The sequence below is a fragment of the Elaeis guineensis genome, chromosome 8 (assembly GCF_000442705.2).
Source record: "Elaeis guineensis isolate ETL-2024a chromosome 8, EG11, whole genome shotgun sequence".
NCBI classification, from domain to species: domain Eukaryota; kingdom Viridiplantae; phylum Streptophyta; class Magnoliopsida; order Arecales; family Arecaceae; genus Elaeis; species Elaeis guineensis.
In genome coordinates, this window is record NC_026000.2 from 11,840,637 (window position 1) to 11,851,335 (window position 10,699).

Below are 10,699 nucleotides of genomic sequence, written 5' to 3' on the forward strand. Positions count from 1 at the left end.
CAGCGATACACTTAAGAGGAGGGGGACGGGCCGAGAAGAGGAAGGGCCATTGGGGATCGAGAGGGAGAGGGAAGGGCTCGCACCGGAGACCGAGAGGGAGAGGGAGGGGGGTTCTCGCACCGGGGAGCGAGAGGAAAGTTGGGGGGGCATGCGAAGAGGGGCGCAGGAACCACCGACTGCTGAGAGAAAGAGGGAGGGGCGGCGGTACGTTGGGGAGGAGGAGGGGGGCGGGCCGAGAGGAGGAGAGAGGGCCGTCAGGACTGAGGGAGAGAGGGAGGAGTTCTCGCATCAGGGATCGAAAGGGAGAGGAAGGGTGTGGGGCAGCCCATGAGTTGACCTGGCCCTAATCCGGTTCAGCCCATGAGCTACAGGGACCGGGTCAAAAATTTCACTTGCATAAATGGGCCATAATTTTTTAGTCTAATCCAGCCCATTTTTAGAGCCATATGGGTCGGCCCACAAGCCCCGACCCATTTTGACAGCTCTAATCGAACCTACAGAGAGGAAGGAGTTAGAAAAAATTTCAATCTTGCTCCCTTAGGTGAGACCAGCTAAATTTTTCTCCCATTTATGTATGAGATTGGACGGCCTTTTTTTTTTTTTTTCTTTTCTTTTGTGAATGATAATTGATATAGAAAATATTTTGATTAATCTTGATATTATTCGAGATAAAACTAGCTTGCATGCGGGCCCTTATCACCTCAGACATGGATGATCTAAGGGTATGATTATGTTGATTCAAAAATGTTAGTGGCAATTACACCTGCACCATTACCGTATGATTAAAGTGATCATAACCATGTGAGCATATGGATAACCATATGACCTACTTAAATCATGAACTTGTTGTTGGTATAAATAGAGAAAGATAGGAGAACTTCATGTAAATCTTTTGACAGACTCATCCTCCCTCTTAGTTCTCTATCTCTCTTTTATCAGTTTTTGGATTCCAAGTAGCTTGAGTGTTAGAGGGTCTCATGTCAGAAAAGCTCCGGCAAAAGAACTATGTTAGTGTCATCCTTATCGACCTCAATCTTGTCTTGACCTTATATTATTATTTTCATTTTCATGAATATATAAGATTAAAAAAAAAAAGGAAACCAAGCTGATATACTTCGTATCCGATCTCACTAACATTATTCAACCGACCAATGGCAGCTTGCTACATGGCCACCATTAAAAGTACCATGAAGTTTTTTAAATCTTCTCCAATAGGAAATGATTACAACTTAGCCGATGATCATATGCAGTTAATTAGCCCCATAATGCAACATACACATAGTTATCGAGCAGTTAAAATATACATCTGCCTTGTCTAGTAACATATGTAAACTATTTCCCCATGCAGATAGCATCCAGGAGATTTTCAGCTATGCTTGTTCACTACATTTTTCTCATTTGCTTGCAACCATTCTCTCTCAAATTTCTACTATTTTTTCAAAATTTCTACTTGACCTAGCCATCGAAAGGTCACAGCAGAATGAAATTTTGTAAATGAAATTCTTTTCTTATTTTCAGATCAGAAGGTCAACGTTAGACAAGCTTCTTTGTCCAAGCACAGCCACATCCAACAACTGACGTTGGTCAACCTCTCCAGCTCGCTCATTCAACCCTCAAGTTAACAGTAATTACTAAGCCCTTACCAAATTAGACCTCAGTCCTAAACTCTGGAACGGCTTCCTAATCCTCCTACATTTACAATTTGTGGTAGACGAAACTACCCTTGATTCGGTGGATCACGCTTTTCATTAGCGGGGGTCAATACCGTCCGTTCGAGGAAGGGCTCCCGGTCCACAGCGGAGAAGGAGAGGCCCGAGGAGGGTGCGGACGGCCCCATTATTTTATTCCCCCTTATCCCCCAATATAAATATCCTCTAAGAGGTTTTTTACGGGCGCTCATCCCCACTTCGCTCCTCCCTTCCAATCCTCAATTCTCTCTCCACCTTTCCCTTCATCTCTCTAGGGTTTCTTCCAGCTCCCATGGCCGCAGTCGACGACCCCGAGGAGTCCCGCCGCCGCGCCTTGGAAGAGGAGGCTGTCCTCGCCGCCGCTCAAGTGCTTTTCAGTTTCCAAAACGCTCGTCTGCCTGATCTGCCTCCGTCGGAGGAGGACGACGAGGGCCCGTCAGAGGTGGCGCCACCACCGCCGCCTCTGAGGTGGGGTTCGGTCAGGAAAAGGTCCCGGCAGATGACGAGGGAGGGGATACTGGAGGCGAGAAGGGAGGAGGCGGCGGCGGTGAAGAAGAAGGGGAAGATGAGGGCCAGCCCGCCGTCGCCTCTGTACTACAGCGGCGGATCCAGCGCGTCGACGAGCGGCGGGAGCGGCGGTGATGATGGGTCGAGCTCGCCTGAGAAGTTGGTGGCGGCGGAGCGGCCGAGGCCCGCCGAGCCCCACGCCGTGCGCGGTGACGGTCCTCATCCAATAAAGGTCAGTTTTCCGCCTCCAATTGTTTCTCTCTCTCTCTCTTTCGCACGAAAATACCCCTACCAAGAACCGAAATTAATTACGGTATCCTGGTTGGTGCATCTTTTTCCGGATTTTTTTTTATCTTTACTGCTAATTTTTGATGATTTTCCGATCGCTTGAATTGCTTTACGAAATCCGAGATCTCCTTGTTACTGGGGGGTCAAAAAAAAATCCAAGATCTCGTCTGCCGACTTCACAATTGTCTTAATTGTAGCTTTTGTTAATTGATTTTTCGATTTTTGAGAGTCATTGGATGCAATATTTTCTTGAAGATGACCAGTTATGGATAGGGGTATTTTCGTCACTAGAATAAAGAAAGCGGATTCGGCCCCCATCCGACCGCTGGCCTTTCCTCTCTCACCTTCCCTTTTCTTGAGCTGCGGGTTTCCCCGCATCCCACGAGTCCAAAGTCCTGCTACCCCTCCAACATGACCAAAATACCCCGGTTGAGATACGCATCTAGGCACTTACGGGGGGCTTTTCGGTAAAAAAGAATGGATTTACTTGTTTAAACGCCACGCCCGCACGGCTCCTTTTACGGTTTCGCGTGTGTTGGTCAGGTGGGGGTTCGTTATGGACCCCACTATCCCAAATTAAAATATAAATAAGGAAATGATACTTATACCCGGAGTAATTATACTCCCGCCTGCCGTTGGATGGGGACAGCCAGTGCAACTGGTGGAAAAAAACAGAGGTGTCGGAATGGAAATATCAATTATTATTATAATAATAATATTTAGAGAAATAGCGAGAAAAAAGGTTCTTGGTTGGTACTGGAGGATGGGGGGGTGGTAACTTGGCGTTAGGTCCACGTTTGGTGTATGCTTGTAATTTATATTCGTATTGGAGTCGGAGTGGATGGGCTCTTGATTCGACTACGACGCTGGTTTTGTGAAAACGATCGCCAATGCCTCCACGTGGCAGGTTGGGGTTGGAAGCAGCGTCCACACAGAGCCGTAGTGCGGAACTTGACACTGGATGGTGCATTAGTGGATCCCTGGCATGGATCTATCTTCATCCAATCGTAAACCGCCATGTGGTCATCTTAGCAGTAGAGGGACTGTTTCTGTCGGTTCAAGTTTAGATCGGATGGCACCTTTTCTTGTGGTACTTTTACCGCGTTATCGGATTCTTCGTGTCCGGTGTAGTGTTTTTTTTTAAACGTCTAGCGGTGTTTTTCTGACGCGTTTTATTTTGGTTTGTTGTGTTGCAGGTGGTTGGGAGCGAGCGGCCGCCGTTGGTTTTGAGAGTGCCGGCACCGAAATCCATCAGATGGTCGGGGAAGAAAAAGGTGACCCGTCCTTATTGCCCTTTCTCTCTTTTCTTATTCTTTTCTCGTTCGACAAGTGGTGTGGTGTAAAAATGCCGAATCTATGACTCTGCCTAGCGGTAAGTTTAACCTTAGTTTTACTGAAAATTAAATGCAATCTTGCCCGTTCCACCCCACCCAACGGACGGTTATTAAAATGGGCTGGAAGGTAGGTGGTGGGTAAACTTACCGCCGGTGAGAAGTATAGGCATTGCTTGTGTAGTTGTGTGTATTAAATTAATATTTAAATATTAATGGGGATGGGCCTTCTGGATTTGGTGAGCAGACGATCCCGGAGCTCCAGGCGTTGGAGAAATCACTGCTGGAAGAAAGAGGAAAGCTCCAGAAGGTAATCTTTTCCTACTTCCATTTGATGTGTTGTTTTTAGTGGTTTTTGTGCGGAGAGGGGTTTATATGATATCCGGCTGGTGTGGAGTACTTGCTTCCAAAAATAAATTGGTTGGGTTCGTGAACGTGTGCCAGGAGGTTGAAGCGCGGCGGAAGGATCACGAGGCGCTTGTGGCGGAGAACCGGAGGCTTAAGGTGACCGCACCACCCTCTCCCCTCTTCTCTCTTCCCCCCCCACCTTTTTTTTTTTTTTTTTAAAGACTTTCTCTCTCTTTCCTTCGTGACTCGAGCGGCTGGCTGGTCTCCGTCTTTGTTTGACGCTGCGTGTTTGCCGAGTCAGGTGCCAATTGGCAGAACTGTGGGCCCACACGGTAGTGTCACGCTACCCACTATGAGCCGATAGGCGCCTGACACGTCATCATAAAAAAAAAAGGCTAAACGGTATCCGCCGCCCAAGATAAAGATCGCTGACCGCCCCCAGCACCGCAACCCAACAGAAAAAAAACCCCAGTCCACACCTTATGTTGAAACGAAGTATAAACCTATTTGGCTAAATAACTAGTGGGTCGTGGCGTCATGTACCCCAAAAAGGGCCGTGGATTTCTGTTATTGCATCCCTCGCCGTCAAATCTGGTTTCGAAAAGACGTAGTGTTGCAAGTTTATATACGTACATACTAGATAGATACACAGATATTTATACACGTGTATGTATGTAGAGGGCGTGTGATCTGTGTTTGGCTGCCCATCAACTCATCAGCGTGGACGTTGCGGGCATGACGTTGTTATAACGAGTAGGACTTGAGTTCCGCTGTTTGCATGACCTCATGGAACGGGGCTATTACTTATGAATATGTTCTGTTAGTTGTAACACAGATAATGAACATGAGCTAGAAAGGAATTGAAAATCTTGATGTAAGCTCTTGGCGTATATCAACTTAGCATTTTTACCTCCAAATTCATATCTAAAATCTTCATGGATATGGATTTGGCTCTTCATCATGCAAATGCATATTGAATTTAGATTAGGATCCATGTAGGAGCTGTTGCTAGTCTAATGCATTGCCATTCCTTTATGAAGTGTCAGCATGGATTATCGATGTCTTTGGGCTTGTAGTCATACGTGAAACTCCTGCTTTTATTAGCAGAATAATTGTAAACAATCTCCATAGGCTACACGGTGCTAGTATATGCACATGCAAGCAATATGAGCTGAATATCCTGAATGGGACTGCTTGTTTTTTTTTGTTGTAGTCTTTTGGTGATGCATTCATTTGTCTTGTCCGGAAGCAATAAGCTAGCAGTTCATTTACATATGATGATTGGTATCTGAAGCAATTTTAGTTCTTGCCCTTTAACATCAGTAACCAGTTATCAAGGCAGCCTGATGACAGGGGGCCACGGCCGCCTGCATGGCTGCCTAGACCGTTTCTTTTTATGGAATTGGTTTTATAGTTGAATGTACCATGGTAGACAATTTGGGTGGTCTAGCAGCATCAACTAGTTTGCTTCTAAGGACACCTAGCTACCGAAGCTGCTTCCTTGTGACATTTCACTACTGTGGACCCTCTAAAATTTATGCTTGTATTAGTTCATTTATGACTTTGCTATTTTGCTAGACTTTATGGTTTTTGACATTTAAATGGAATACCGAGGTGCTACATTTGGGAGATCCTAATTTTCCACTAGGTTTGTATATGCACTTGTTTAGTGCAATGCCTAGATGCTTATTAGATGTAATGGATTAAACACTTCATAAATTCACTATTAATTGTATAATAAGTTCATGCTAGGAAAAGGTTGATTGATTTTGGTTTAAGTCATTGCTGCTCGAAGTACCATGGTTTCATCAACTTAAAATATGTCTTTTTATGCTTAATCTCCTAATTGTTCAAATTTCCGAGCGGGAACATTCAACACAATATCAAGTTCAGTGAGATTGTAGATCTTCTCCTCTCCTCAGAATTATTTATGTGGTAGAGCCAGCAGCAGCAATGGATATTGTTTAAAGCAAATTACATAAATAAAGTGCAAGAAAAATGTGATGTTCCAGTTTGCAAGCGTTTATCCAACTTGAAATTATTTATCAATTTGCCAATAAATTTAGCATTTAAGATCTTCACATTGGATATCCAGTCCTTTCACAGGCATGGCTTTTACCTATATCTTGCATCAAGTCGGTAAGTATATGTGGAAATAAAGAACTCTTTGTGGGGAGAATGAGTATTTCTTATTTGAAAAGCTCCATCTTTGTTTGTTTCGCTTAACCTATGGCATGAATTTTATTCCTGCCATTTTAGTCATCCCAAAGGATCAAGTAGTTTATTAATAAGCACTCTGTTTTATGCAGCTGAACTTGGACTTGCTGAGGACGACGGATACAACTTCGGTGGTGCCCATACAAATGAAGCAGCATGAATCATCCCACCATTTTCCACCATTGCCCGTACAGGGTTGCAGGGATTTCCTCCTCCTACCTGATCTCAATGAGCCCTTACCGGTAAATCTAGACTGACATGTTGGGACTTTATAAAGGCAGGGACTTGCTAACTCATTCGTGTACTGCGAATAACCCCAACTGTACATAAAAAAGAGCCCGGTGGAGGTCATTAAGAACAGTGAAGGTTTGATAGCTGATAAAGAGGACTTAGAAAGTAGTTTTAGTATCTGAAAGGAGCACCAGAGAAGAAACTCTTAACTTATTTGTTTGTTGGTTATTTAATGTCCCTATGTTTCTGCAGAAATAACATATTTCTCCTTTCGGGTAAAATGTAATTATTTCATTAATATAATCCAAGTAATTTTGGGAAGACAATGAATTGATTTGTTTTGTTTTTTTTGAAAATTCTTTCATCTAAAGCATTCTGGTATGCAATGGATGGTCTACCCTTTTGTTTTTATATGGCTTTGATTATAATAAATATCCATTTTCTGGTCCTTCCTGAGCTCTAGTATTCCATTTGGGAGGACCTTAGTATACGCATCAAGATCAAAAGTTATGAATTACTTCATTTTTATATAGGCTAGAGGTTTCTGACTCATGATTTCTAGGTTCTAAGCAGTTTGGAATAGCAAATCACATCCAACGACTGGTGGGAGAGTTATAGAGTTACGCCTAGTGTAACTTAATCTTTACTCAATTTGTTATATGGTTAATATCATTAATTATATATGAACTTATGATTTTGGTTAACTATTAGTTTTTGGACATGTTATTTCAAGACTTACAGAACTTTTTTGTTTTGTTGTCCAAGATTTCATTGAATAAATTATATATTGCTTTTTGTTATTCATCTTCTATTGTTTTTTTTTTTTGATTAAATTAATTGTCTATTTACTAGCTTTTTTGATTAATTTTTTGGAAATGCAGTCTTGGTTGGATTGGTTCCCACATTGATTGGTTCTTTTCTGGTTCTAAAAATTGAAAATCCATTGGAACAAAATAAGCTGAAACCATTACAATGCCTCTGTTGGCTGTTACTTTTGAACATGTTCACGTGAGCCAGACTAAAAGTTTTGACAAGACAAATCTGGTCGAAGCCTAAAGACTTATTGAACATGCACCATCTCACACACATACAGTGTAATTAAGGCTTCTAAAACCATTAGAACATTTTGTTGGCTCTTATTTTGTCTGCATGATTTTGACCCAGATTATGTCAAGGCGGATCTCATCTAAGCCTAAAGATTGATTAAATACGCACACTTTAGGTTTAGATGAAGTAGAGACTCCAATCCGTGCTTGTTGGCTTCTAATCAGATATAGGACATTGCGGGTGCTCTGCACCCTTCAGCATTAATATCATGTAAGGATTCATTTCTCAATTCCTCCAGTTGTGGCTTGATCCTACACACCATTTATAAACAAATTTTATCGTCCCCTTTTTGTGAGTAAAAGATGAACTAACGCCTCTTTACAGTCTAACAATCCAATTTATCAGAGTAAATAACGTTTTAAACTCAAGATGGAAAATCAGAGCTCAAGCAAAATTCGATGCAATTTTTATAGCATGTCTCACCAACAGTCCGTAGCTTGATTGCCTTTCCACTAAACACATGTAGAGTAATATCTGAAGAATAACAGCTCCGAATGTCGATTAAACAAGTATCATAAATATAAAAAGTAACTTCAGGTTTTGACGGCCTCCAAGAAACAACTATTGCCCGACTCCTATCCAAATGTCTTTAGCATTTAGAAGTTTAACGGCAGCTGAAAATTTGTCATACTTCGCTATTTTGTTTATGGAAAATGTTTAATTAATGAGTAAAATAATAAATCTCTCTCTTGTTATCAGCTATATATTTGCGCTAACTTCAGCATTTTGTAACTTTTTAGACATATTCTGAACATATATTACGCTTTCTTAAATGCCCTGCCTTATTGGGATTTCTTTGGAGGCTACTCTTCTTTTTTTTTTTGGATTAATTCTTTGGAGGCTTCTCCGTGGACGCAATTATGCTCCATTGGAGTATACGTTGTTTCCGGGCAACCTCGGAGGTTTCGTGCGGATGAAACTATAGTAGAAACACCGTTTGCCTACCAGTGATGCTGCAACGACCCCCCTATTTTTAAGATTGGATATTGATAAAGCCTGTGCCCTTCCTACTCTCTCTCTCTCTTATTATATTAGTCTTACTTTTTCGTGTCTTCATCTGTCTCACAAAATTTGTAGATAACATCCGGGATTATTAGTCAGCATCCACGGTAACTAACAAATTTTTCAGTGACAAAAGCCTTGTCAAAAATGGCACGGTCCACGGTAACTCCTAAGTAAGATCTTTAAATCTTTTGTGCAACTTTGTCCATGCTAGCCAACTATGTGAACAACCATATATCGAGCTTAGAAGGAGGACGAACTTGAAGCTAGAGGACCGGATGGCCACTGGAGCTGAAGGACTGCTGGGATGCGTTTTCGAGGGATGCATCACGGCAGACACGGAGATAGAGCGGAGGCCGTACCACCGGAACTGCAGGTGTGCCTTGCATGATCCCAGGACATGCTCCAAGTTTTCTCCTAGCAGGAAAATTTCCTATCCAATTCGACGTTCCTGGAGTGCAACTTGCTTGGTCTTAGCGGAAGCCATCTGCTCCTCTCCAATATCATCCTCTGCTGCCAACCCCTCTGGTGTGATCACGGCTAGCCGATCGGAATCGTGCCCGGTCGCCGGAGGTTTGCTTCCTCAAGAGGAATGAATTGTGTTGGGCCTCTTGCTAGAATCATCTTATGTTATTCTATGGTTTAATACGTGTTCCCTTTCCATGTGGGACATAGAAGGCTCGTGAACATGCTCGGTAATCTGGACCCTTAATTGGGTCATGTTATTCGATTCTGTTTGGTTTTTAAGATGCATAATTTTTTTTTTTTTCATTATTATCGTAGGCGCTTGGACTCAGTAATCTGGAACCTTGGGTCATGCTTGAGTCCTCCATCCAGATCCTATTCTCAAGCTGGGCCAGGCACAGATCTGGTATTCTTGGCAAAGGAGAGACCTGATCCACAATATTCAGATCGGTTGTTATCTGGTATTTGATTGGGATCTTGAAATGAAGGATGGATGACGATCATTCATAGTTTAGTTTTAGAAAAATAGATGAAAAATAAAAGATCACCTATCTATCTTGGCCCATTAATTTACATTCTCTTAAATTGGAAGGATGCGAGAAAAGATGAATAAAACATGTTAGGATTAGATTTCTATATTGATAATATTATCTTTCATTAATTTTTTTACAAAACTATCTCTTCTTCACTTTTTCATTCATTTATGTACAAACATATATTAATTTTCATGATTATAAGTAAATAATTAAAATTATCTTTTATTTTTTATTTATATTTATTATTTTTAATTAACAATTTATATAAAATTAATTAACTATTTAAATTAAATTATAAATTAATTAATTATTTAAATAACTAATCTATAAAAATTATCTTTTAGATTAAATTAAATTTGAGTATTCACGTATTTTTTATATAATTATAAAGTTTATAAGTTTATACATTGCTCTAGTCTTTCAGTATAAATAAGTATTATAAATTGATGATAATAATTTTTTTATCAAATGATAGCTTTGTAAAAAATATTATATCAATATCATCTATTTTTTCTTTCATTCTTTTTATATCAAAATAAAAAGGAAACTATTTCTATCCATTTTCTCGTATTTCATCAAATATATGAAAGGATAGATGAATTTCTATCCATTTTTTTATATTTTACCAAACATAGGAGAAGATAGATGAATTTTCATCCATCCTCTCTCATAGATAGATTTTCTATCCATGCTCTCCCTCAACCATTCTACCTCTTTTATCCATCCATCCTCCAATCCAATCTTCGTACCAAATAAAGGGTTAATATTGAGCCTGCTTCAATCAAAGTTTTAGTGAGGACATAGTTTGTCTCATAAAGGCTTCCCCAGGAGTAGTATCACTCAAGTACTCCATATTTTTATAAGAAACAAAAAGAAAAACGTCAAGAAAAGGTCAAAAACCAAGCAACGATCAAAACCAAATCTATTAGGGAGACCTAATTAATAAATTAATAATGAGGAGCTGATTGCCTGGAAACTA

General features: G+C 40.9%; 1 protein-coding gene across 1 annotated transcript; it reads left to right on the forward strand.

Annotated features, from left to right (window-relative positions):
- The first annotated feature begins 1,882 nt into the window (after positions 1-1,882).
- On the forward strand, positions 1,883-6,936 carry LOC105050086 (uncharacterized). The gene is made up of 5 exons (XM_010929953.4): positions 1,883-2,427; positions 3,680-3,757; positions 4,062-4,124; positions 4,259-4,318; positions 6,472-6,936. The coding sequence occupies exons 1-5, from the start codon at positions 1,981-1,983 to the stop codon at positions 6,634-6,636; spliced, it is 813 nt and encodes a 270-aa protein (XP_010928255.1). The 5' UTR covers positions 1,883-1,980; the 3' UTR covers positions 6,637-6,936.
- Positions 6,937-10,699: the final 3,763 nt, after the last annotated feature.